A 27,688-nucleotide genomic window follows, 5' to 3' on the forward strand; every position below is an offset into this window, starting at 1 on the left:
TGTGAGAAACAATTTTTCCATGGCTCAACCGACCCTAAGGTTGGCCTCCGAGGAAACCCATTCCCGAGTGATCAACTGCAAGATCTTGTGATGAGTGGGAAAAGACTTGGCTAGAGGCCGCAGTCCTGCTAGGAGGGGGTCCCCCTTCTTGAGAGCCGGGTCAGGCCCCACCGGTTCCGGAGGTGGATCAATATCCATTTCCTGGAGGATGTAGGGAATGAGGTCATCTAACTCCGCCGCTTGGAAGATGCGGAGGACCCTAGGGTCGTCGCCCTCCACCTGGGCCGCCAAGGTGGGGTCGTCCACGTCAGGGTCCTGGGATTGTCCTTCCCCCGATGAAGTCTCCCGAAGGTCGTGCCTCTGCTCTGAAGAAAAGCTCTGTGCATCAGGACTATGAATTCAGGGGAAAAGACCTGGCATCCTGAGGGGTCACCCTCCGGGGGATCCCCCCTCTGCCTACCAGGATTAGACTCGGAGTAAGGGTCCAAAACGGGCCTAGAAGTGGGGAATGGATTATCCGTGTCCTCCTCAGAAAGCGCGGCATCAGAATCTTGCAACAAAATGGCCGCCATTCCCGCGTTGAGAGGGAACGGGGCCTGGCGCTTCCTTCCCACGCGGTCTGCAGCTCGAACGTCCTTGTTAGTAGCTGGCGCACATTCCCCCTCGGGGAAACAGCCTGAGCACAGACCCTCTTCAGAAAATAATCCGGCCCTGTCGGAGCCCTCACAAGGCGCAGCGGACTGCATCGCCGCAGGGAGAGAGAGGGGGGGGGAGGCTCTACAGGTGGCTCGCGCCTAAAATGAGCGCCGACCCGGCAACAGACGCTTGCCGCGGTCCCCCACCGACCTGAAGAAGAATTGACGTGGAATTACCCTCCTGACAGCAGGCGGCCCTGGGGAATGGTGCTTCGCGGGGCCGCAGGTCGGGACGTCGGTCGTTCCCCAAAAGGGAGGGGGGAAAACCTGGGTCAGGAGGGAGAGGCCGGCGCTACCAACTTTCACCTCAGAGAGCCGAACGGAGTCCAAAAAAATTGCAGTCTTCTGCTGAAAAAGAAGATGAAACAAAATATACACTTACCCCAACTGAGCCCTCAGTGAGGAAAATGAGAAAAGAAAGAAAGAAAACAGGCAACAGCCTGTCAGCAAGTCACCAGGCTAGAGAGCGATGAACCAGCACCAGCGGAGAGCTCTCCCCCTGCTGTAAGAGAAGCCTTAGCAAAGTGACCTAAACTGTAAATTTAAAACTTTCTTTTTTTTTTTTTAAACTTGATCCCCCTGAGGAGTTAGCCCTAAGCTAACAAGCTGGGGACCACAAGTCCCCTGCTCACATCTGCTGGAGTCAGAACGTTACTGAGAGCTGTTACAGGGGAGGCGTGGTTATATGGTTCCTCCCCTGGGAATTTTGTGTTCTGACTCCATCTGCTGGTCATGGAACATAACCCACCGTCTGGAATGATCCTGGTATGTACAGGGAACATGCTGACTCCAGCTTTTCTTCCTGCAGTTTCACTTTATTAATATTTAACCACACTTTAAGCATAACAATGACTGCCTACTTTTGCAGTACACTTCTAGTTGCTTCAAGTTAGGTTACAGATGTTTTACAGGAGCTGCCTTCTCCTGGAGACATAGGGGCCTCCTGATCCCAGCTGGGCTCACAATCTTGTTCCCCTCCCAGCAAGGTACCGCCCAAAGAGCTCTTTCCCTCTGTAGGAGTTAAGGTGGACCAGGCTAAATGCCTGGTCCTGCACATGCAAAAAGGAGGTAAACAGGGTCACCAGCACAGTACACCTCCATGGGTGGAACTGATACTTACCAGGGTACTTCTCCATCACCTTCTGTAGACGATAATGTTTATAGAGGCTGCTAGTTACATCCACATTACAGCCCATTGCTTCATACAACTGCAGCTGGCTCACAAATGCCTCATTCATACTGTAAAGAAAGGGAAAATTCCCCATTTATAAAGTAGCAATGTATAATGGAGGTTAGAGTTTACAAGAAAAAGAAAAGCTCCTGATTTATAATGCTGAAAGGCTTCCTACCTTATTAATATATTTAACATACCTGCTAATTGGTCTTCTTGGAGTACCACCAAGAACATCACAAACCACAAGTTGTTCATCCAAACAGCAGATGGATAGAGAATACATTTCCCAGGCAGAGGAGGCTTCACAAGATCGACTGTTCTATGCCAGTTTTGATTTTTCCCAAAAGTTAACCTCCACATAATGCCTTCCATGGAGTGAACGGAAATCTCATAAACCATGCTATTTACTGCTCAATTATACATGTCCCTTAAAATCAAAAAACTTCTTCTCAGTGAAACCAAAGTGTGCTGTCTGGGCTAATATTGGTGAAATGTGAAAAAAAAAATTAGTATGATGAGAAAGCAAGCTTTCTTACCTATAAAACAGGGTTCTCCATAGATAGAGATGAATTAGCCATGACACTTGGGTGATGTCATCTCACGATGCCAAAACAGATCCAGTAAAAGTTTACAGAGCATGCACCATGGTTTCCCCATGCATACTGCCTCATGAGCCCCTCAGTCAATTTCAGGGCTTAATAAGCTTTAACAACATAGTACATTCTCCAGGGAGACGGGCAGGAAACTCATGGCTCTGCTAAGCAGACCTATGTTTTGGACTTCCCACATGTCATGGCTAACTCATCCTGCTGTCTACAGATAAGCAAACTTGCTTCCTCCATCAACAAGCAGAGCTGAATTAGCCATGACATATGGGTAGTCCAAAACTGAGAGCTGCACAGTGGAGCAATAGAATAAAACAGCCTGGCCTCTTCAGTAGAGAGTGTACTACTAAGTGAACAGATTGTGTAAAGCTGCTAATCCAAAACTATTGGCATCCTTTGTCATGCTGTCCAGATAGCAGTGGGATGTGAAAGTGTGCATAGACCAAATCACAGCTTTGCAGATGTTTTCAATCAATGCTGCCCTTAGGTATCTCACTGAAGTTGCCATGGATCTCACTTGATGAGCCTTGCTGATTTGTATAAGAACATAAGAAAATGCCATACTGGGTCAGACCAAGGGTCCATCAAGCCCAGCATCCTGTTTCCAACAGTGGCCAATCCAGGCCATAAGAACCTGGCAAGTACCCAAAAACTAAGTCTATTCCATGTAACCATTGCTAATGGCAGTGGCTATTCTCTAAGTGAACTTAATAGCAGGTAATGGACTTCTCCTCCAAGAACTTATCCAATCCTTTTTTAAACACAGCTATACTAACTGCACTAACCACATCCTCTGGCAACAAATTCCAGAGTTTAATTGTGCGTTGAGTAAAAAAGAACTTTCTCAGATTAGTTTTAAATGTGCCCCATGCTAACTTCATGGAGTGCCCCCTAGTCTTTCTACTATCCGAAGGAGTAGACTAACTAGCACATACAGTCCACTAGCCCAGGGTTCCTCAAACCAGACCTATGGGCCCCCAGCTAGTCGGATTTTCAGGATATCCCTAATGAATATGCATGAGAAATATTTGCAAACACACGGCTCGATCCAGTAAGGCCGCGGTAAAAACAGTGAGGTAGTGTCAGGCGCACCCTTCCTCCCCGCACGCACAGTTCTCTTCACTAACTCCCCGATACTCTCCTCTAATCGCATGCAAATGCATGCCGCGGCTTTAAAGCGGTAGGGAAGGGTTATGGCCGCGTAACCCATTTTACTGTATAGGCGCTTAATACAGCGCCTATACAGTAACCAGGGTGCGCTGGTACCTGTCATTTCAAATGACATTTGAAATGACAGGTACCAGGAAGTGTAAAAATCCAAATTTTTAAATACCTGTCGGAGGGCCGCGTGGGTCCAGGCGGCCGGCGGGATCCGGGGGGCCGGTGGTCGCGTGTTAAATCTAGGCCGCGGGCGGGTGGGCGCCTGTTCCGGGCGGCGGGGGGTGGACGCGTGTTAGTTTCAGACGGCCGCGTGGGTCCAGGCGGCCGGCGGCGGCGGGAGCCGGGTGGTCGCGTGTTAAATCTAGGCTGCGGGCGGCGGCGGCAGCGGGGGGACACGCGTTAGTTCGAGACGGCCGGCGGGCGGTGGGTGGTCGCGTGTTAAATCTAGGCCGGGTCCGCACAGGCGCACATTCACTGCCGGTGGGGGCTGCCTCTCCCGGCAGCCCCCACCGGCAGTGAATGAATGAATGCGCGCCTGTGCGACCCCTGCGATTCAGCGCTCAAGGCAGCCTTGAGCGCCGAATTGCAGGGGTCGCACAGGCGCGCATTCATTCATCCAGGCGGAGGAGCCGGTGGCGAAAGCAGCCGGCTCCTCCGCCTGGATGGATGAATTCATTCACTGCCGGTGGGGGCTGCCTCTCCCGGCAGCCCCCACCGGCAGTGAATGAATGAATGCGCGCCTGTGCAGCAGCGGGGTCCGGGGGGCAGCGGCAGCGGGGGGGCGGCAGCAGGATCTGGGAGCGGCGGGTAGGCAGCAGCGGGGTCCGGGGGTGGCAGCGAGATCCGGGGAGCCAGCAGCGGCAGCATGTTCGATCGCGCAGGCAGGTAGGTGGCAAAGTAAAGATGGCCGCCTGCACGGGAAAATCGTGCAATTGGCCGCTGAAGACGTGACGTCACACCCCGTGACGCCAAACATTGTGACGTCACGTCTTCAGCGGCCAATTGCACGATTTTCCCGTGCAGGCGGCCATCTTTACTTTGCCACCTACCTGCCTGCGCGATCGAACATGCTGCCGCTGCTGGCTCCCCGGATCTCGCTGCCACCCCCGGACCCCGCTGCTGCCTACCCGCCGCTCCCAGATCCTGCTGCCGCTGCCCCCCCGGACCCCGCTGCTGCACAGGCGCGCATTCATTCATTCACTGCCGGTGGGGGCTGCCGGGAGAGGCAGCCCCCACCGGCAGTGAATGAATTCATCCATCCAGGCGGAGGAGCCGGCTGCTTTCGCCACCGGCTCCTCCGCCTGGATGAATGAATGCGCGCCTGTGCGACCCCTGCAATTCGGCGCTCAAGGCTGCCTTGAGCGCTGAATCGCAGGGGTCGCACAGGCGCGCATTCATTCATTCACTGCCGGTGGGGGCTGCCGGGAGAGGCAGCCCCCACCGGCAGTGAATGTGCGCCTGTGCGGACCCGGCCTAGATTTAACACGCGACCACCCACCGCCCGCCGGCCGTCTCGAACTAACGCGTGTCCCCCCGCTGCCGCCGCCGCCCGCGGCCTAGATTTAACACGCGACCACCCGGCTCCCGCCGTCGCCGAAGGAAGGGAGAAGGGACTACCGGATGCCGCTGATGGCTGCCCGCCGCCCACCGGCCGCCTGGACCCACGGCCCTCCGACAGGTATTTAAAATTGTTTTATTTTTTTATATAACACACAGGTATTTTTGTTTTTTACACTTTTTAAACTTTTTTTAGCAGGCCCGAGCCTTGCTACTTTTTCGTTTGTTTTTTTTTGCCCTGGTCCCGTCCGGTCTCCTGCAGCCCCGTCCGGACGGGGCTGCAGGAGACCGGACGGGACCAGGGCGGGTAAGCAATGTTTTTACCCTACACTACACTACACTAACTCCTACTAGGGGGAGGCGGTAAAGTAGCAGGTTAAGGCCGCGGCAGAACAGCGGGTTAGGGAGGAGATAATATCAGCGCCCGTTACAGTATCGCAGGGGAATAGATAATTCCTTCATTATACAGCTTTTTCGTTCATTTACATGCCGGGTGCGGAAAGGGTTATGCGTCTGTTTTCAGAAGCGATACGGACGCGTGAAACTGGAGACTGTATCGCCGAACTGCCTTGCGCGCCCGAATTGTGCGCTACGAGCACGTTACAGACGGGCAATCCTCGAGCGGACGATACTGGATCGAGCCGACAGGAAGTAGTGCATGTAAATAAATCTCATGCATATTCATTAGGGATATCCTAAAAACATGACTGGTTGTGGGGGGGGGGGGGGGGGGGGCGCGATTAGGACTGGTTTGAGCAACCCTGCACTAACCAATTTGATAAGTTCTTTTGACAACTGCTACTACCAGTCAATTAGGATCAAACACAATAAACAACTAAGAAGCTTTTAATAAGGCTGAGTCCATGGCAAATAGTAAGCCAAGACCCTCTTATAGTCTAGTGAAGGAACAGCCTTCTTGCCTTCATGACCATTCACCCTTAGGAAGAAGGCAGTAAGAATAATGTGAAAAGCCAATACCACTTTAGGAAGAAACTTAGGGTGAGTGCAAAGGATTACCCTTCTGTGGAAGAATAGGAGATAAGGTGAGCAGTGCACTAGAGATTATAACTCACTGACCTATCCAGCAGACATGATGGCCACTAGAATCAGCTTCCATGTGGGACATTTCAAAAGGAGCCAACTTTAAAAGGTTCAAACAGAGGCTTTATAAGTGGGATCAAATTGTCGTTAAGGTCCCAAGACAGAATAGCTTAGAATCTTTTCAGAAAACTGAATAGCAAAGGATAAGTAGAAATTAGAGCATCTTCTACCTGTTGATGGTATGCCACAATGGCACTAAGGTGTACTTTTACTGAGGACATATTGAATCTTGACACGTGGCCCCCTATGGACTGGACATTAGATGTCCCTAGTATTTCACAAATCAGCTAGAAGGAATGCCATATTTCATCTTCTCCTCCAGAGGTTGCTTGAGTGGGAGGACCTTTCTTATAAGTAAGAAGTGAGATAAGAAGTGTGACATTTGAGTTTATATTTCATAGAGAGAGAGGAGTTCTCTTGGAATTTTATTTATAGTGAAGCCTACTCCCTCATTGAGGATAGTTTTTGGAGGAAAGTCTTTTCCAGGCACTACCTGCTTGTTTAGGGTCTAACTCAGAGTTAGCGCAGAGTCTTTAAGATTTCCTAAGTGTGAGTTTTTCTGGAGTGCAACTGGATTTCTCTTGAAGATGGCCATCCCCTGTATCCGGAGGCCAAGGACACTGAAGACCTGCCAGCTTCCTTCTAGGACAGAGAAGGGCTGTAGTGACAGTAGCACTCACAGAAGGGCTTTCAGGGCAGTTGAGTGAAATGTTTTTTCTCTTTTGTTGAGAGAAGGCTTTGTCACCTCTCCTCTCTAGTGGAGACTTAGCTAATAGCTTGATCTGTAAAGTGTGATGTAGTGCAGTGCTGCCGGAGGCAGGAATGGATAAGATACCATATGGCGGCTAGTAATACTAGAGCCAGCCAGCAGGGGGAGCAGGTGAAGGCGAGAACTACAAATCCCAGGTTCCTAGAACCACCACCTGACCTGTAGAGAGAGCCTGGAGGCGAGCAAGTGTCAGACTCTGACACTAATGAGTCACACAGGTGAGCCTGGGGAGCTAGAGGAAGAGGGCGTGCCTAGGTAGCAGCAGTGGCCAGAAAAAGCCAGTGCCAGGAAGCAAAGGGGGAAGGAAACGGAGGTAGGTTCCAGGGGAGAGGAATCCTCCAGCTGTCTCAGGGGCACAGCCTAGCCTGAAAAGGGAAACAGAGAACCTGTACCCTAAGGGAAGTTAGGGCAGGTGTGTTTGCGGGTGAACTGGAGAGCCGGGGGGCTCAAACAGTACCTTTAATCCAGCACATGTGTTAAGGGGGTTTGCTGGTGAACTGGAGAGCCGGGGGGGCTCAAACAGTGCCTTTGCTCCAGCACCTGTGTTAAGGGGTTAGACTGCTGGAGAGCGGGGGCAGGGTCATTTATTCAGCTCCTGAGGGGACGGAGCCAATGTAACAGATTCAGCTACTCTGCTTTATAAAATTGCTTTGAGGAATCTCTCTCTCTCTCTGTGTTATCTTTGGGGGTTGGGGGACTGCTTCAACCCCACTCCAAAGAGAACTCAGAAGCCCAGCAAAACCAGGGCCTGCGGAGACCTGAACCCAGGGAGTCCTGTGAGACTGAGGGACTCCAGGGATATCCAGGACTCGCGAGGGGCCTGAACCGGAGGCAGCGGAGCGGCACCCAGGGCAGCACGGGCGGTGAGCCTTCACAAAAGCTACAGATTTTCCTTCTGAAGGGTCACCAAGAATTAAGATATGAGGAAGAAGGAAACAGACAAGACCACTGGATCTCTTCCCCCCCCCCCCCCCCCTCAGGGCACAGGCAGAGGCTAAGTAGAGGAAAATAACCATGGACTCAGGTGAGACTGCAATTTGTTCTAAGGGGACCCTGTGCAGAATAGGATTTTTTCCCAGAGATTGGGTTTCCTGGACACTCAGTGAAGAAGTGCTAGGAATTCCTCAAGGAACCTGAGTCAGTTGCACGTACACAGAGATGAAAGGACACTCTTGTGTTTTATTTATTGTGCAGTGGACACTGATTACTTTTTGAAACACCCAGATCTGTATCCTGCTCCATTTGTCCCAGAAAAGTATCTTCACAGCACTATTTTTAGATATACAGATACATGAAGAGAGAGAGTGCACCACTGCCTTCGCAAAAAGCAACAGCTTTACCCCCACAGAAAGGACTCGCCCCAGGAGTCACAAGGAGGGATTAAAAAAAAAAAATCAGAAAAAAGACAGCCCCAGAGATATAAATTATTCGTGTGCCCTGAAGGATAATGCCCCTTAAATAAAAAAAAAAAAAAAAAAAAAAGGATTTACACATAAAAAGAACAAAGAGTGAAGCAGGTCCTATGAGCTGCAGGTGAATGGGCCCAGAGATCCAGATTTCTTCCTTTGAAGCTGTAAGCCTTCCTTAAAGGTTTCCTGGCCAAGATCATGGTTATATTCCACTTCTTTATGAAGAAGCAGGGAAAAAAAATGTTGTGCATTCAACATCCATCCGGATCTGCTAGAGAAGGCAGATTCAGAAGGCAAAGATAACTATCCTCTTCAGTTACAGAGAAAAGAGACATGCCCAGTGAAATCAAAAGTTGTTCAGACAACCTCGAGAGATAAGGGAACTTACACTTGACTTGGCCAAGAAAGAACATTGAGAATCATTCTTGCATGATCTTATAGCACTTTCTGTACTGTCCTTGCAGTTAATAGATCAGTGACTAAGCATATAAAAGATCTGCACCACAGTATAGTAGAAATGCACTGGAAGATGAACTGAATCTACTTGGAAGAAAGGACCAAAGTTTCTGACTTTTTATTGCTCTCTGTAGCAAGTAAGTCGATTGTTGGCTGACCCCCAAAGGTTGAAGAGACTGTTCAGCACCTGCAGATCCAGCGACTACTTGCGAGATAAATATTTATTTATTTATTTATTTAAAGGCTTTTATATACCGGAGTTCATGCACTAGTGCATACCACTTCGGTTTACACGGAACAAGGAACAGAAAATTACATCAAACAGATTGAACAATTAAACAAATATACAATTACATCCAACAATTGGGTATAAATAACATGGCTAACTTAGTAGGAACTTAGAGTTAGAGGTGAAGGAGAGAAATAGTACCAAGTGGTAATAGAACAATGTTAATAGCTAAATAATAAATATAAATAGTAAATACAAGTTCTTATAATAAATACAGGTGTTTACAGATTACAGTCTTCAAGAAAAGTTTACGTCTACAGAATAGGGTTAAGTAAATAAGAACTGGCGGTTATTTCTATATATAGGATATAAATAGGATATGACTGAGGCAGTCTGCCAGAGTGTTTTGGAATCCTGTAAGATATGTTGTTTAAAGATGACCTCCCTTATAGACAGCCCATGTCCAGATCCTGAGAGCTTCTCAACAAAGGGTGAAGGAGCCTGTTCTACCTTATTTGTTTACACAATACATGGCAACCTGATTGTCTTGGAGGTGGGAAGCCAGCGGCCACATTGAGCCTCTTGCTGAGGCTGTGTGAGGTGGTGGGAAGAGACTCGGGGACATGCCAGCAGCCTCTCGCTGTTCCCATGGGAGGGAAGAAGTCAGGGGCCAGGGCTGGGCCTCTTGCCAAGGCTGCTTTGGGTGGTGGGAGGAGTTTTGCAGAGATGCTGGCAGCCTTTCGCTGTTCTGGTGGGAGAGAAGAAGCCAGAGACCAAACTGGGCCTCTTGATGAGGTTGTTTGGGGCCGCGGGAAGAGACTCGCACATGCCAGCAGCCTTTCGCTGTTCCTATGGAAGGGAAGAAGTCAGAGACCAAGCTGGGCCTCTTGATGAGCTTGTTTGGGGCTGCAGGAAGAAACTTGGGGACTTGCCAGTGGCCTCTTGCTGTGCCGATGGGAGGGAAGGCCAGGCTGAGCCTCTTGCTGAGGCTATTTGGGGCAGTGGGAGGAGATTCATGGAGATGCTGTTGGCTCCACTGTTCAGGTAGGAGGGAAAGTGCAGCCAAAAATGCAGATGCATGGCATTGGTTCCACATGCTCTAGTTAATGAGGCCCCTGCCTGTAGGGAGATTGTTTGCTGCAGCAGGGAGAGGGAGTGTATGCGAGCAACTTCAGGGTAGATTAGGAGACATGGGTTGCTGTGCTGGACTGGAGGGTTAAAATCCGGACAGTTTCCAGACACTACCTTTTAATTCTGTACTGTCTGGACAAAATCCGGACAGTTGGTAACCCTACATATAAAGTATGTTTTTTGTTTGTATTAACGACCTCCTTATCAATTGACAGGGATAATTTGGAATCTCTTAACTCATGTGGTTCTTTACTTTTTGGCACATGGATTACTTTTGCTTTTATTGGAACCTCTCACTCTCCTATATCATTAGTATCTTTTGAAGATATCTCCCTCCTAACCATGCACTGCTGAGCGACTGTCGGCTTTCCCCTTTGTTCTAGTTTAAAAGCTGCTCTCTCTCCTTTTTAAAGGTTAACACCAGCTGCCTGGTTCCACCCTGGTTAAGGTAGAGCACTTCCCTTCGGAAAAGACTCCATTTTCCAAAAGATTTCCCAGTTCTTTGTACAACTAAATCCCTCTTCCCTGCATCATTGTCTCATCCATGCATTGAGACTCCAGAGCTCTGCTTCTGGAGTCCTGTGCATGGAACAGGGAGCATTTCATAGATTGTTACTCTGCAGGTTCTGAATTTAACTTTCTACCTAAAAGCCTAAATTTGGCTTTCAGAACCTCCCTCCCACACAGTCCTATGTTGCTGGTGCCCACGTGTAGCACAACAACTGACTCCTCCACAGACTGTCTAAAATCTTATCTAGGTGACACATAAGGTCCACCACCTTTACATCACACCGGCAAGTTACCAAGCGATCCCCACATCCACCAGCCACCCAGCTATCTACATTCCCAATTGAATCACCAACTATGATGCAGGCTAACCCTTCCCACCTGGGCAGTAGTCTTGGGAGATTCGTCCTCATTGCGAGAGGATAATGTATCACCTGGAGAGAAGGACCTTACTACAAGTAAGTGTCTTCCAACCAACCCACTCACCACCCAAACAAGGGAATTAGGAATAATTATCGACAACCGTCTTAATTTAAAATCCTTCATCAAACAAACAACAAAAGACGGCTTCTATAAACTACAGGTTCTGAAAAGAATCAAACCTCTCCTTCACGTGCGAGACTTCAGAACGGTCCTTCAAGCAGTTATCTTTTCTAAGATAGACTATTGTAACTCTATCTTACTTGGACTCCCTTCCGCATCCATTAAACCCCTCCAGATGCTCCAGAACTCTGCTGCGAGAATTCTGACTAATACCAGGAGAAGAGATCACATCTCTCCCACTCTCAAGAATTTACACTGGCTGCCGATTCACTTTAGAATTATTCACAAATCAATCACCATCATCTATAAAGCTATCCATCACCATGCTATGCTCGACCTACAAATCCCACTCAAACGACACACATCCACTAGACCCATCAGAGAAGCCTACAGAGGATCACTCCTCGTTCCCCAAACCAAAACCACACATCATTTAACGTTCAGAGACCGAGCCTTCTCCACAGCCAGACCTTTACTATGGAATTCTATTCCCCCGGATCTGAGACAAGAACCATGCCTAACTACATTCAGAAAAAGCAAGCCTTCCCAGATCCCAATTGAATGACAGCATCATTTTTTAAGAGACTTCACAATATAATGTAAATAGTTATTCCTAACTGCTCAACTATCTTGCTCTAATTCTTCTCCCCAGTTATATATACCTTGTTGCATTGTAACTTTATGACCTCTTTGCACTTGTTAATGTTTCGTTTCTGCGTTTCACACCCCCCTTGTTATATGTAAACCAGCATGTGATTTCTAATCACGAATGCCGGTATAGAAAAACTCTAAATAAATAAATAAATAAATAAATAAATAAATAAGATCATTTCCTGAAACACCAGGGTGATGCTCTACAACCAAGTAGCCTTCCTTCTCCAAGGCAAAACCGGGACTGCTAGACTAGAGTTGGGACTTGGCTATTATTTCCATGAAGGTTTCCTCTATAAACCTCTGTCTGCCTCAGCAACTCCAGGTCTGCCACTCTAGTGTTCAGAGATCGGACTCATTCTCTGAAAGCCAGGAGCTCTTTGCACTGGGTGCACACATACAACTTCCCACCAATTGGTAGATAGTCATACAAGTGGCACTTGGTGCAAAAAAACACCAATCCTGCAAAACATTAATTGACTACCTATTATGACTACAGTAAATTTTAATGTTTGAGTTTGGTCCATAAGTGCCTCAAAGGATCTGGCCCAAAATATTTTCCTGATCTGCTTGAGTATTATGAACCAATTAGGGCTTTAAGGACCTCAGAGCAATTGCTGCTTGTAACACCAGCAATGGCTACATTGGCATCCACCAATGTTTTGTCTGTACCACAGAATGTCATTTTGTGAACCCTTTAAGGCATGGCTCTTTGAGCAAATTCTGAATTAGACGAGTACCATGTGCTGAACTCACTATTAAGAATCTGGTTCATTTGCTAGTTAGTGATGGCACTCCATGGGTTTTCTCATCAACTATCAAAAATCTCACCTTATTCCATCTCACCTACTTCATAGGTGCAGACTTAAACACTATCCTATTAAGAGCCTTTCTACCCGAAGATCGGGCACAGACACTTTCACTCCTGGCAAAATCCATTTACTCACAGAAACAAGCGACAGCTCATCAGTTTCTAACCTTACTAGGCCACATGGCCTCTACAGTTCATGTCACTCCTATGGCATGGCTCGCCATCAGAGTTACCCAATGGACATTAAGATCACAATGGATCCAAGCCATTCAACCACTGTATTCTCCAATTCAAGTAAGCCACCAGCTACGTTCATCCCTACTTTGGTGGGCAAACAAGGACAATTTGCGCAAGGGCCTACCCTCCCAACAACCAGTCCCACAGATAACATTAACTACAGATGCATCCACCTTGGGTTGGGGAGCTTACATAGACAATCTCCAAACCCAAGGTATTTGGACAAACCTCGAAGCAACATTTCAAATCAATTTCCTGGAGCTTCGAGCTATACGTTATGCGCTGCATGCATTCAAGGACTGCCTTTCACACAAGACTGTTCTGATCCAAACGGATAACACAGTAGCCATGTGGTACATCAACAAACAGGGAAGTACGGGCTCGTATCTCCTTTGTCAAGAAGCTGCACAGATTTGGGCCTGGGCCCTAACACACTCAATGTTTCTCCGGGCCACTTATCTGGCAGGCATTCAAAATGTACTAGCGGATCGACTCAGTCGTCAATTCCAACCACACGAATGGTCACTAGATCCCTCAGTAGCGACCAGAATCTTTCAACGTTGGGGTAAACCGACAGTAGACCTCTTTGCTTCACATCTGAATCACAAAGTGGACAAGTTCTGTTCTGTTCTTTACACAAACAGAAGAACCAGCCAACCAAGGACGCCTTTGCTCGCCCTTGGAACTCAGGCCTACTATACGTGTATCCTCCAATACCACTCATAACCAAAACTCTAGTGAAGCTTCAACAGGACAAGGGGTCCATGATATTCATAGCCCCATATTGGCCTCGACAAGTATGGTTCCCCACACATCTTGACCTCTCAGTCAGGGATCCAATTCGCCTGGGAGTAGCTCCCATTCTCATAACCCAGGATCAGGGTCGGTTGCGCCATCCCAACCTTCAATCCCTCTCCCTGACAGCATGGATGTTGAAAGCTTTACAGCCACTCAATCTTTCATCCAATGTATCTCAAGTGCTTCTAGCTTCACGCAAACCTTCCACACGAAAGAACTATGCTTCAAAATGGAAAAGGTTTACTTTGTGGTGTAGGCAAAAGAGTATTGATCCTTTCTCCTGCCCCACAACTTCTTTACTAGACTATTTATGTCATCTTTCAGAATCTGGTCTTCAGACTTCATCTGTAAGAATGCATTTAAGTGCAATCTCAGCTTACCATAACAAGCTGGGAGATGCACCTATATCCACTCAACCTCTCATCACTAGGTTCATGAGAGGTTTAACTCACCTTAAACCACCAGTTCGACCACCAGTCACAGAATGGGACCCGAATCTGGTCTTAACAAGACTTATGCGTTCTCCTTTCAAACCCATGAATTCCTGTGATGTTAAATTTCTCACATGGAAGACTATCTTCCTCACAGCCATTACATCAGCTAGAAGAGTTAGTGAGTTACAAGCACTTGTCACATATGCACCCTATACAAAGTTCCTACATGACAGAGTGGTTCTCCATACACATCCAAAATTCCTTCCCAAAGTAGTTACGGAATTCCACTTGAACCAATCCATAGTTTTACCTACATTCTTTCCAAAGCCTCATTCTCACCAAGGGGAACAGGCCTTACATAACTTGGACTGTAAGCGTGCGCTAGCATTTTACTTAGACCGCACTGCAGTCCATAGGAAATCCACTCAGCTCTTTGTATCTTATGATCCAAACAAACCGGGTAACACATACTCTATCCAACTGGTTAGCAGATTGCATACAGTTTTGCTATGAAACAGCGGGCCTTCCTCTCCAAGGGCGAGTAAAGGCACATTCAGTAAGAGTAATGTCAACCTCAGTAGCACACTACCGTTCAGTGCCAATCCTTGACATCTGTAAAGCAGCAACATGGAGTTCTCTTCACACATTTGCAGCTCATTACTGTTTGGACAAACAGGGACAACAAGATTCAGCCTATGGACAATCTGTCTTAAAGAACTTGTTTCCAGTTTGATCCCAACTCCTTCTACATCCAACCTGCTGTGATCTTCGGCTGCCTCATTTTCAACAATACTTCACTGTTGCTTCGACACGAAATGACTCAGCCTCTAGCTTGCTAATCACCCATCTGTGAGGACTAGCATCCTGCTTGTCCTGGGATAAACCAAAATTGCTTACTTTGTAATAGGTGTTATCCCAAGACAGCAGGATGTAATCCTCACGAAACCCACCCGCCACCCCGCGGAGTTGGGTCCGATATGTTTTATTATTTTATTTTTGCTAAAGCTTAAACGCTACATACGAGACTGAAGAGAGATCCCTGTGGCAGAGAATATCATAGCATGCTGGGCATGCTCAGTGGCCTCACAGGGCCAGTCAAAGTTTTCTAGAAACTTTTACATAAAGTTTTCCCGCGATAGGGCTCCGTCAGTGACGTCACCCATCTGTGAGGACTAGCATCCTGCTTCTCCTGGGATAAACAGGGGTTACGCGCCGAAATGCTGGGCCCGGTTAAAGGGGTGGTCCAGGGGGCAGGAAGGGGCAGGAAGGGGGTAGGGAAGAAAGATGCACGTGCAAGTTGCTACTGCTCCATTGGAGCAGTAAACAACAAAGTTTTTAAAAAAGACAGGTAGGAGAAAGGGTTTAGGGGGTGGGGTGGAGAGAGTAGATGGTAGGGAAGTTCCCTCCCAGTCCGCTCCTTAATTAGAGTGCATGTGCACACGCCGCTCGTATTTTATAAAATGTGTGCATGTCTTTATTACCTGTTACTGTAGACAGATGGACTCAGAACCAGTGGGTTTATGCTCCCCTGCCAGCAGATGGAGACAGAACAAGCTGATGTCACAGTATATATATCCCTGCAGTGGCCCCAGCCTGCCAGTATTCTCTTCAAAAGCAACTGTGGACAGACTAGCAAAAAGCTTGATTAAAAACAGGCAACCAAAACTGTACTCAACCAGCAAGAAACACTGAACTCAAGAACACAGGTACCCCAATCTAGGAACTGGATGAACACTTACCAGCCAGTCATCCAAGCATGGGTGATCCCATCTCTTTTCAACACTGCTGCTACTACCACCATAACCTTGGAAAATGTTCTGGGGGCGATAGCTAGATGAAAGGGCAGTGCCCAAAGCTGATAATGGCACCTCAACACCGCAAAATGCAGAAAATGTTGGTGTTCCAAACAGATGGGAATAGGAAGGTATGCCTCGGACAGATCCAGGGAGGTCAGATATGTTGAAGGCACAGCCATTAACACAGAGCATAAGGTTTCCATGCAAAAATGAGTCACCCTCAAATGACGCTGACAATTTTGAGATCCAGGATGGGATGAAAGGAACCCTCCTTGGGCACAACAAAATAAATGGAATATCGCCCCAACTTTGAGACATAGGCACAGGAGGGAAGGGTTAGGAGGGAAGGGTTAGGCCGGCCATCATAGTTGGTGATTCAATTATTAGAAATGTAGATAGCAGGGTGGCTGGTGGACGTGAAGACCGCCTGGTAACTTGCCTGTCTGGTGCGAAGGTGGCAGACCTCAAGCGTCACCTAGATAGGATTATAGACAGTGCTGGGGAGGAGCCGGTTGTCGTGGTACATGTGGGCACCAACGACATAGGAAAATGTGGGAGAGAGGTTCTGGAAGCCAAATTTAGGATTTTAGGTAGGAAGCTGAAATCCAGAACCTCCAGGGTGGCATTCTCTGAAATGCTTCCTGTTCCACGTGCAGGTCCCCAGAGGCAGGCAGAGCTCCAGAGTTTCAATGCGTGGATGAGACGATGGTGCAGGGAAGAGGGATTCAGCTTTGTAAGGAACTGGGAAACTTTTGGGGAAAGGAGAGACTTTTCAGAAAGGATGGGCTCCACCTTAACCAGAGTGGAACCAAGCTGCTGGCACTAACTTTCAAAAAGGAGATAGAGCAGCTTTTAAACTACAACAAGGGGGAAAGCCGACAGTCACTCAGCAGTGCATGGTTCGGAGAAATGTATCCATGAAGGATACTAATGAAACAGGAGAGTTAGGGCATCCCAACAGAGAGGTTCCATTAAATGCAAACATAGTTCATATGCCTATGTGTAAAAAATCACCAAAGCTAATGATTTCTGAATTATCCCAAATTTGCGGATGATACAAAATTATTCAGAGTAGTTAAATCACAAGCAGACTGTGATACATTGCAGGAGGACCTTGAAGATTGGGCATCCAAATGGCAGATGAAATTTAATGTGGACAAGTGCAAGGAGTTGCATATAGGGAAAAATAACCGTTGCTGTAGTTACACGATGTTAGGTTCCATATTAGGAGCTACCACCCAGGAAAAAGATCTAGGCATCATAGTGGATAATACTTTAAAATCATCAGCTCAGTGTGCTGCAGCAGTCAAAAAAGCAAATAGAATGTTAGGAATTATTAGGAAGGGAATGGTTAATAGAACGGAAAATGTCATAATGCCTCTATATCGCTCCATGGTGAGACCGCACCTGGAATACTGTGTACAATTCTGGTCGCCGCATCTCAAAAAAGATATAGTTGCGATGGAGAAGGTACAGAGAATGACAACCAGAATGATAGAGGGGATGGAACAGCTTTCCTATGAGGAAAGGCTGAAGAGGTTAGGGCTGTTCAGCTTGGAGAAGAGACGGCTGAGGGGGGATATGATAGAGGTCTTTAAGATCATGAGAGGTCTTGAACGAGTAGATGTGACTTGGTTATTTTCACTTTCGAATAATAGAAGGACTAGGGGGCATTCCATGAAGTTAGCAAGTAGCACATTTAGGACTAATCAGAGAAAATTCTTTTTCACTCAACGCACAATAAAGCTCTGGAATTTGTTGCCAGAGGATGTGGTTAGTGCAGTTAGTGTAGCTGGGTTCAAAAATGTTTTGGATAAGTTCTTGGAGGAGAAGTCCATTAATGGCTATTAATGGACTTCTCCACTGCTATTAATTGCATCAGTAGCATGGGATCTTCTTAGTGTTTGGGTATTTGCCAGGTTCTTGTGGCCTGGTTTGGCCTCCGTTGGAGGTGGGATGCTGGGCTCGATGGACCCTTGGTCTGACCCAGCATGACAATTTCTTATGTTCTTAACCACAGCCCTCAGCCTGAGGAGCCTTAGAAGCATAGACTCCACTGCCTGCTTCTGAGGGGAATGGCAAGGAGACACCATGAACACGTACCGAAGAATACTGTGAAATTCCAGTGCATATCCCTCTCGTATCACCTCTAGGACCCACTGGTCTGATGTGATCTCAACCCATTTCTGATAAAAGACAGCGGCGTCCCCCTCTCTCTTGTTCCCGAAGATGGGTGAGAAAACCTTCATTGGGAAGCTCGGGAAGATCCGCCACCCAAGCTGCTCCTATCTTTGTGAGCGGCATTGCGGACGGGATAGAAGGTAAGGTTTGTCTTTTTGTGGATGATACTAAAATCTGAGTGGACATGCCGGAAGGAGTGGAGAGAATGAGACAGGATTTAAGGAAGCTGGAAGAGTGGTTGAAGATGTGGCAGCTGAGATTCAATGCCAAGGAGTCATGCATATGGGTGTGGAAATCCGAAAGAACTGTATCTGATGGGGAGTAAAGCGCTGATGTGCATGGAGCAGGAGAGAGACCTTGGGGTGATAGTGTCTGATGATCTGAAGTCGGCGAAATAATGTGACAAAGGCGATAGCTAAAGCCAGAAGAATACTGGGCTGCATAGAGAGAGGAATATCTAGTAAGAGAAAGGAAGTGATGATCCCCTTTGTACAGGGCCTTGGTGAGGCCTCACTTGGAGTACTGTGTTCAGTTCCGGAGACCGGATCTCCAAAGGGACAGAGACAGGATGGAGGCAGTCCAGAGAAGGGCAACCAAAAAGGTGGATGGTCTTCATAAAATGACTTACGAGGAGAGATTGAAGAACCTAAATATGTATACCCTGGAGGAGAGGAGGAGCAGGGGTGATATGATACAGACTTTCAGATACTTGAAAGGTTTTAATGATCCATGGTCAACAACAAACCTTTTCCGTTGGAAATAAATCAGTAGAACTAGGGGTCTCGATTTGAAACTCCAGGGAGGAAGACTCAGAACCAATGTCAGGGAGTATTTCTTCACGGAGAGGGTGGGGGATGCCTGGAATGCCCTTCCGGAGGAAGTGGTGAAGACTAAAAATGTGAAGGATTTCAAAGGGGCATGGGATAAACACTGTGGATCCATAAAGGCTAGAAGATGGGAATGAAGAGAAGAGCCATGGGGGTGGCTTGCTGGATTGGTGACTGCTACCCTTACTCAATAAGCCTTCACATGTTTAATGCAACTCCAACAGTGCTCTCTGCTTCAATGGCAAGGAGAAATGTGGAAAAGAGGATTTGCATTCAGACAACAACAAACAAGGACTGAACTACACAGTCTGGGTAAACAAATAAGCATGGGGGTAACTTGCTTACTGCGGCACTTACTACCCTAAACCTATTAAGCCTGATACATCACTTTGAAAGCATATACAGCATTGCTCTCTGCTTCAATGGCAGGGGGAAATGTGGAAAAGAGGATTTACATTCAGACAACATCCAACAAGGCATTGATTTGTGCAGTCGGGGTAACAAGCATCGGGGTAACTTTCATGATCAGCGGTTACTACCCCTTAACTATCAAGCCTTAAGATTCACCTTTGATGCAACTCCAACATTACTCTCTGCATCAACGGTAAGGGGTGGCAGGAAATTTGAATCAAACAATTACCAACAAGGGTCCTGAACTTGGTAGTCGGTGAAACAGAAAAGTATGAGAAAATAAGTGTGGGAGCTTGCTGGGCACACTAGATGGGCTGTTTGGTCTTTTTCTGCTGTCATTTCTATGTATCTATGTATCTTTTGGGTTGTCTGGAACAAAAGGACTGAGACCTACCAAAAGGCCGACCCTCTGAGGGACTAAACCGCTTGAAACCCCAGAAACGACCCCTCATAGCAAAGAGGCGATGCAATTGCTTCTTACCCTCCGGCAACCAGGGAACTGAAGATTCGCCCCACTTATTGGCCAGCTTTTCCAACTCGCTCCCAAACACGAGTGAGCCTTTAAAAGGCATTTTTGTAAGATTAGCTTTGGAGGCTGCATCAGCTGACCAATTTAACCACCATAGTTGAGGCTTGGCCGCAACCATCAAAGCCATTCCTCTGGCCAAGGTACAGACCAAATCGCAGCCCACATCTGCTAAAAAGGCGGCAGCAGATTCCATAACTGCTCTGGAATTCAACCCAGAATCATCAACTTCTGAGAGAGAAGCAGACAAGAACATTCCACCAGAACACAAAAGGAAGCTATCTGTAAAGTCATCGCCACTGCTTCAAAGGCTTGCTTAAGGATAGACTCAATTTGTCTATCATAAATATCCTTCAAGGCCGCTCCTCCCTCCATAGGGACAGTCGTCCACTTAGAGACGGCACAGACTAGCACATCTACTTTGGGAATACGCAAACGCTCTCTCTGCTGGATCCAGGGGGTACAGGCTCTCCAATGTCCAACCCCCTTTGAAATTTGCCTCCGGGACGTCCCATTCAAGATCAATCAATTCCTGAATGGCATCCATAACGGGGGGAAAAAAGCAAGTTTGCTTACCATAAATGGTGTTTTCCGTAGATAGCGGATGAATTAGCCATTCTGTCTGAGTACGTCTTCCGTGCCTCTAAGATTAGTAAAGTCTTTCAGCTAGGTGCTCCCTCTTGTATCTTCCCACACTTGCCTGAGGCTCCTCAGTCTGTATCAAAGCAAGTAGTATGCCATGTCTGAACTGTCCGGGGAGGCGGGCAGGTTAGCATGGTTAATTCATCCGCTATCTACGGAAAACACCGTTTACGGTAAGAAAACTTGCTTTTTTCACATAGATAAGCAGCTGAATTAGCCATGCTGTCTGGGAGTCCCCAGCTGTCGTTTTGAGCATATTTATGTGAGAGTGTCTATTGTGTTCAATACTGGAATTATAGGCGGACAGTTCTATGAAGATATTTTATGTGTGGAGCGTGTGCTCTTCTGTAGTATAGTCTGCCCCATGTGTGCATCATCCGCAGTTTGTTTGTTTAAACAGTAATGGAATGTGAAAGTATGCAGTGATGACCATGTTGCCGCTTTACAGATGTCTATGAGAGGCACTTCATGGAGGTGGGCAACCGAAGCAGCCATCGCACGCACTTGATGTGCCCTCGGTGTTGCAGCTAGCTGTTTTGAAGGCTTTTGATAGCAGAATTGTATGCAGTTGGATATCCAGGAAGATAAAAGTTTTTTTGTCACTGGACAGCGTGCGCGTTCGGGTTGAAAGAAAGGAAGAGTTGTGAGGGCCTGTTGGGTGAATGGGTGCGCTTTTTGTAGTAGGCAAACGCCTACTACATGAGGTTTTGGATGAAAGGTAGGCAAGGTGATAGCTTGATAAATGTGAAAACTGGAAATCACCTTTGGTAGAAAATTGGGGTGTGTGCGCAATGTCACTTTGTCATGGTGAAATTGCAGATAAGGGGGGTAGTGAACTAAGGCTTGAAGCTCACTAACTCTCCTTGCTGATATGAGGGCAGTTAAGAAGAGTACTTTCCATGAAAAGTATCGTAGGTGACAAGTGTTCAATGGTTCAAATGGTGGTAGCATCAGTTGTTCAAGGATTATGTTAATATCCCACGGCACTGGCGGTTTCTTTATTGGTGGACATAAGTGTAATACCCCTTTCGGGAATCTGGACACGAGAGAATGACATGATATGGGTTCCCCCGTTTAGAGGAGTATGGTAAGCTGCTATAGCACTTAAATGCACCCAGAGGGAAACCGTGGCTAGGCCTTCACTGTAGAAAAGATGCAGGTATGTCAGAAGGTGTTCTGGTGGCAGGTGATTGGGTCCATGCCCGTCGTTGAACACCAGGAAGTGTAGCAAGACCACTTTCTTTGATAGTTGAGTCTGGTCAATGGTTTTCTCGAGGAGACTAGTATGTCCTGAAGAGAAGGAGGAATGTTTAAGTTTTGGAACACAAGCCTTTCAATCTCCATGTCGTGAGGTACAGGGAGGAGTAAAGGGGATGAAGTAGTGATCCGTTCTCCTGGGTAAGGAGCTGAGGGCTGTTGCCCAGGGGAATTGGTTTGTGAATTGATAGCTGTATGAGGTAGCTGTACCATAGTTGTCTTGGCCATGCTGGCGCGATTAAAATCAGATCTGCCTGGTCATCGATGCCTCTCTGTATCGTTCAAGAGATGAGTGGTATCGGAGGGAACACATACAGTAGATTGTGAGACCAGCTTATGAGGAATGCGTCGAGCTAGTCTGAGTGGGCTAGGGTAAACCGAGCAAACGTTCTCCACTTTCCTGTTGCGTTCTGTCGTGAAGAGATCGACGGAAGGAAGGCCCCAAGTGGAGAATATGCAATGTGCAACCTCTTGGTGTAGTTCCCATTCGTGGGGGTGAAATAGTCTGCTGAGTTTGTCTGCTCTGGAATTTCTGATTCCGGGCAAGCAAATTGCTTGCAGAGAGTTGGATCTGTGGTGGGCCCACTCCAGTATCCGGACTGTTTCCCTGCAGAGGTTCCAAGAACTGGACCCTCCTTCCTTGTTTATGTAGAACATTGTGACTTGATTGTCTGTTTGAACCATCACTGTTTTCCCCTGTAGGGGTTTTTCGAAGGCTCGAAGGGCATTCCTGTCCGCTCTGAGTTCTAGAAGATTTATGTGTAGCATGCATTCCTTTGTGGACCATAGTCCTTGAGTTTGAAGATGGTCTAGTTGTGCTCCCCATCCCTTGGGAGAGGCGTCTGTGGTGAGTATTATCTGATGTCATGGGGGTCGTAGAGGTGATCCCATTAATAATGTCGATGGGAGTAGCTACCATTGCAGGTCTCTTTTCATGCTGATGGTTAGGGCGATGGGAGTCGACAATGGATGGAGGAACTGGATCCACTGATTCTTTAAACCCCATTGTAAGTGACGCATGTGTAGTCGCGTATGTGGGACTATGTAGATGGATGCTGCCATGTGTCCTAGAACTGTTAGGATTTGGCAGGCCGCAACAGTCGTGCTGCAAAGCAGAACTGAAGATAGTGTGGAGAGAGCTAATGCTCGCGGGTGTGGCAAGAATACTTTGTCTTGGACAGTGTCAATGTAGGCTCCGATGAATTGTAAGGTTTGCGTTGACTGTAGATTTGACTTTTCGTAGTTGATTAGGAGACCTAGATTGTCTAGGCAAGAAATAGTTTGAAGCAGATTGTCCCATAAGAGAGTCTGATTGGGTGCTACTATAAGCCAATCGTCCAGATAAGGAAATATTTGAACCCCCTGTCGGCGGAGGTGTGCCACCGCTACTGCTAGACATTTGGTGAAGACTCTGGGGGCAGAGGAGAGGCCAAATGGCAGAACTTTGTACTGGAAGTTTTGGTTGTCCATCTGGAAACAGAGGTAACACCAGGAGTTGGGATGCAACGGTATGTGAGTATATGCATCCTTCAAGTCCAGTGAACACATCCAATCGTTGGATCGAAGGAAGGGAAGAATGGACTTGAGAGAAGTCATTTTGAACTTCTCTTTGTGAAGGTGTCTGTTGAGTGAGTGTAGGTCCAAGATGGGACGCAGCCCCCCTGTCCTCTTGGGAATAAGGAAGTATTGTGAGTAGAATCCTTGATGAAATTATTGGGAAGGTAATTTCCGAAAGCACTTGTTCTGGAGGAGCATTTTGAGTTCCTGAAGGAGAGGTTCTCGATGTGCTGTTTGATGTTTTTGAGGAACTAAGTGCGGGAGGGTTGGGAGAGATGCAAAATGTAGAGAGTAACCTCGTTCTATTATTGTCAGGACCCACTGATCGGACGTGATGTGGTTCCAGGCAGGAAGGAACTGGGACAATTTGCCCCCAACTAGAGATGTCTGCAGCAGTGGTAATAGTTGTTCTAAAAACCCAGCTGGGTCTTTGATGGCAGAGGGTCAGCTTATTGACGAGGGGCTCTAGAACGTTGGCATGGTGCCTGGTGTTGGTAAGGCTGTTGCCTGGAAGGCTGATAGGTTGGAGGCTTATAGAATGAGTACGGCTTATAGGCTCTGAATTTGGTTCTTCTGTAAGTAGTAGAAGAAAAATATTGATGCCTGGATGTGGAAGGCTGATGAGGGGATGTGAGTGAAAGAACCGCTGTTTTTTGTTCTTTGAGTTTTGTGACCGTGTCTGTAAATTTATCCCCAAGTAGATTGTAGGGAAAGCATGGAAGGTTCGCTAACTTATCATGCACATCATCCCTAATGGCACGGGATCTCAACCATGCCAAGCGTATTGCTGCTATAGCATTTGCAGAGGCTTTAGAGGAAATCTCAAAGCCCTCATAAATCGACCGAAGGAGGTGTTGCAAACCTTCTTCTAGACTGTGGTATTCTGAAGGCCAACTGGCCTCCAGGGATCCCTGTTGCAAATGTGGTTTCAGAGCCTGTAAGTTTTCAAATAGATATTGTGCTATGTAGAATTGATGGTTCTGTATGCGTACATTGAGCATACTAGATTGAAATGACTTTTTTGTGAAGTCATCGAGAGATCTATTATCTTGAGCTGGTGGTGTGTTTGAGTGAAGTTGCGACTTCCTTGCCTTCTGCATAGCAGACTCGACCACTATCGAATTATATGGGAGTTGAACTGCCGAATGGAAGGGGGGAGTCCTTCATGCGATATTTTAGGTCTACTTTTCGTGATGTTGGTGGAGTGGATGGCGAGTATCCCATGCCTTCTCCATTAATGCAGTTAATACCGAATGTTGCAGGAGAGCTATCGGCTCATTTGGAGTATCAAAGATTTTTAAAATCCCTAACATTTCCTGTTGAGGATCTGGGATTTTCTTTGTCTCTACATTGAGCCTTTGACCTACTTTCTCCAGAAACTGGGAATAAGTGAGGTCTTCTGGTGGAGAGGCGGGTTCAGGCGGAACCTCGGCTGGGTTGGACGGATAGCCCGTCGATGAGCCTGATGATGAATTCGCATCTGGACGTTCTTCAATTTGTTATGCTCAGGCTTGTGGACCCTTGGCCGACAAGAGGGTGGTGTACCTTTCGGAGGGTCCGTAGGCTCTCTTGTCAGGTGGCGAGGCAGAACAGGAGGCGGGACCAGCTGACCCTTGGCACTGGAGGCTGAGGTGAATACAGAGGCGATGAAGAGACGAGATGAGGCACTGTGTTCTTCACCACTGGTGGTCTGCGGTCCCCCCGGGAGGAGCCCGTAGGGACCCGACCGCTGGGACTTAGGTGGACCTAGGGAGGTCAGAGCAACGGTGCAAAGGCCAACTGCAGCTTCGCCCTGGAAGCCCGCGGTCCCCCCAGGAAGAGCCCGTAGGGACCCGGGCCACTGGGACTTAGGTGGGCCCTTGGAGACGGAGTCTTGAGGGAGTCCTAGGTCGAGTGCCAGAGGGTCGTTGCTCGCCAGTCCGAAGTCGTGCACCAGAGAATCACCACTTGCCAATCCAAAGTCAGGAACCAGAGAATCACCGTAAGCCAATCCGAAGTCAGGAACCAGGAAGACAAAGCAGAAGCCAAGCTCAAAGAACTCACCGAAGCAAGCAGACTGGACAAAGCTCACAGGAGTCGTTGCCAAGTCAAGGAATGAGCAGAGGAAGCCTCTCTATATACTTCCTCTGCTCTGGATCATTGGAAACAGGTGAGTCTAGTTAAAGGGACCCGGTCCCTTTAAATGCAAATGAGTTGACGGCGGCCATCTTGGATTTCCCTGGTGGAGAAGGAGAGACGCCGCTGAGGGAAGCAGGAGGCTTCCCCTGCAGCGGGCAGCACGGGCCCGAGTCGGAGCCCTCCCCCGGGCCTTTCATGGCCTGAGACTCAGGTAGGGGAACGCGGTCGTGGGGCGCCACGGCCACGGAGCACAACAGTACCCCCCTCTTTAGGGCGCCTCCCTGGAGGTCTGGGTTTAGACGGGTGGTCTCGGTGGAACTGATCCAATAGACTCCGATCCAGGATGCTAGCCAGGGGCTCCCAGGAGTTCTCCTCGGGGCCGAAGCCTTCCCACGCTAACAGGTACTCCCACTTCTTTCGATGCTTCCTCACATCTAGTACCTCCCGCACCTGATAGGTGAGGTCATCTTCGGAGGCGACAGGTTGGGGAGTAGGAGGCGTGCTGGAGGGCCATGACAATACCAGAGGTTTTAGGAGGGAGACGTGGAACGTGTTGTGTATCTTGAGAGACGGAGGAAGACGGAGTTGGTAAGAGACAGAACCCACCTGTCGGATAATGGGAAACGGCCCGATGATGTCGCGATGATGGCAGCTTCAACCGGATGAATTGTGTACTTAGCCAAACCTTTTGACCCGGTTTAAAAGGCGGATAAGGTCTTCTCCGTTGGTCCGCATACCTCTTAGCCGCCTGACCGGCCTTGATCAGGGCGCGTTGTGTGGATACCCAAGGCGATGTAGCTCTTCCGCCGAGAGCTGGGCCAGCGGAGATGGCACTATGATGGGCACGGGCAGAGGCGGTCGTGGCTGTTTTCCATACACAATTTGGAACGGAGAGGATCCCGTAGCTGCGGAGAGATGGGAGTTAAGAGCAAATTCAGCCCATGGTAACAAGCTAGCCCAGTCATCTTGTTTTTCATTGACGTAGATGCGGAGGAACTGCTTCAAAGTCTGGTTGGTTCGCTCCGCGAGTCCATTGGTCTGAGGGTGATAGCCCGACGTATAATCCAGGGTGACGTCGAACTTTTGACAGAGAGCCCTCCAGAACTTGGCTGTGAATTGAGGGCCTCGATCCGACAGAATACTTTGGGGTAGGCCGTGTAGCCGAAAGACATGCTGGACGAACAGCTGGGCCAGCTGTGGCGCGGATGGCAATCCTGGCAATGGCACGAAATGCGCCATTTTACTAAAACGGTCGACGACCACCCAGATCACGGTGTTTCCGCTGGATCGCGGCAGGTCCACCATGAAATCAGTTGCCATAAGGGTCCAGGGTTCTGAGGGCGCCGGTAAGGGTTGAAGTAGGCCTGGAACTGCACCAGGGATCCTCTTGTGGCGGGCACACGATTGGCAGGACTCCATGTACGCCCGGACGTCTTTATTCATCCGCGGCCACCAGTAATATCGTCGCAAAGTCTGTAATGTCCGGGATTGTCCGGGGTGGCCAGAACAACGTGAGTCGTGAGCCCAGGCCAAGGCTTGTTTCCGCCAACATGGCGGAACTAGTGTCTTCCCGGGTGGGATGGTTGTGGTGGCCGACAACAGGATACGGGATGGCTCAATTATAAACTGCGGCTCCTCGGATTCTTCCGTAGACTCAAACACCCGTGACAGGGCATCAGCCTTAACGTTGTTCCCAGCCGGTCTGTACCTGAGGACAAAATTGAAACGGGTAAAGAACAGGGCCCAACGGGCTTGTCGAGGGTTGAGCCGCTGAGCGCGATGCAAGTATTCCAGATTCTTGTGGTCTGTGAAGACTGTGAACTGGTGTTGAGCCCCTTCCAGCCATGGGCGCCACTCTTCTAAGGCCACCTTGATGGCCAGGAGCTCCTTATCGCCAATGGCGTAATTCCGCTCTGCCGGCGAGAACTGGCGGGAGAGAAAGGCACACGGACGTAGCTTATGGCCGGAGGCTTGCCTCAGTACGACCCCCACTCCCTCCGAGGATGCGTCCACCTCGACAAAAAATGGCCGCTGCGGGTCCGGGTGCCTGAGGCAAGGTTGTTGCATGAATGCCTCCTTGAGGCGACAAAAGGCGGTTTCCGCTC

At 48.3% G+C, this 27,688-nt stretch overlaps 1 protein-coding gene across 1 annotated transcript in view; it reads right to left on the reverse strand.

The window, feature by feature from the left end:
* The window catches only part of DUSP12 (dual specificity phosphatase 12), a 184,590-nt gene that overhangs the window by 110,599 nt on the left and 46,303 nt on the right, over positions 1-27,688 (reverse strand). Inside the window, exon 4 of the mRNA XM_029618166.1 lies at positions 1,816-1,934. Coding sequence (XP_029474026.1) covers positions 1,816-1,934 — 119 coding nt within the window. The remainder of the gene's footprint in view (positions 1-1,815; positions 1,935-27,688) is intronic.

Source organism: Rhinatrema bivittatum, chromosome 10 (assembly GCF_901001135.1).
Source record: "Rhinatrema bivittatum chromosome 10, aRhiBiv1.1, whole genome shotgun sequence".
NCBI classification, from domain to species: Eukaryota; Metazoa; Chordata; class Amphibia; order Gymnophiona; family Rhinatrematidae; genus Rhinatrema; species Rhinatrema bivittatum.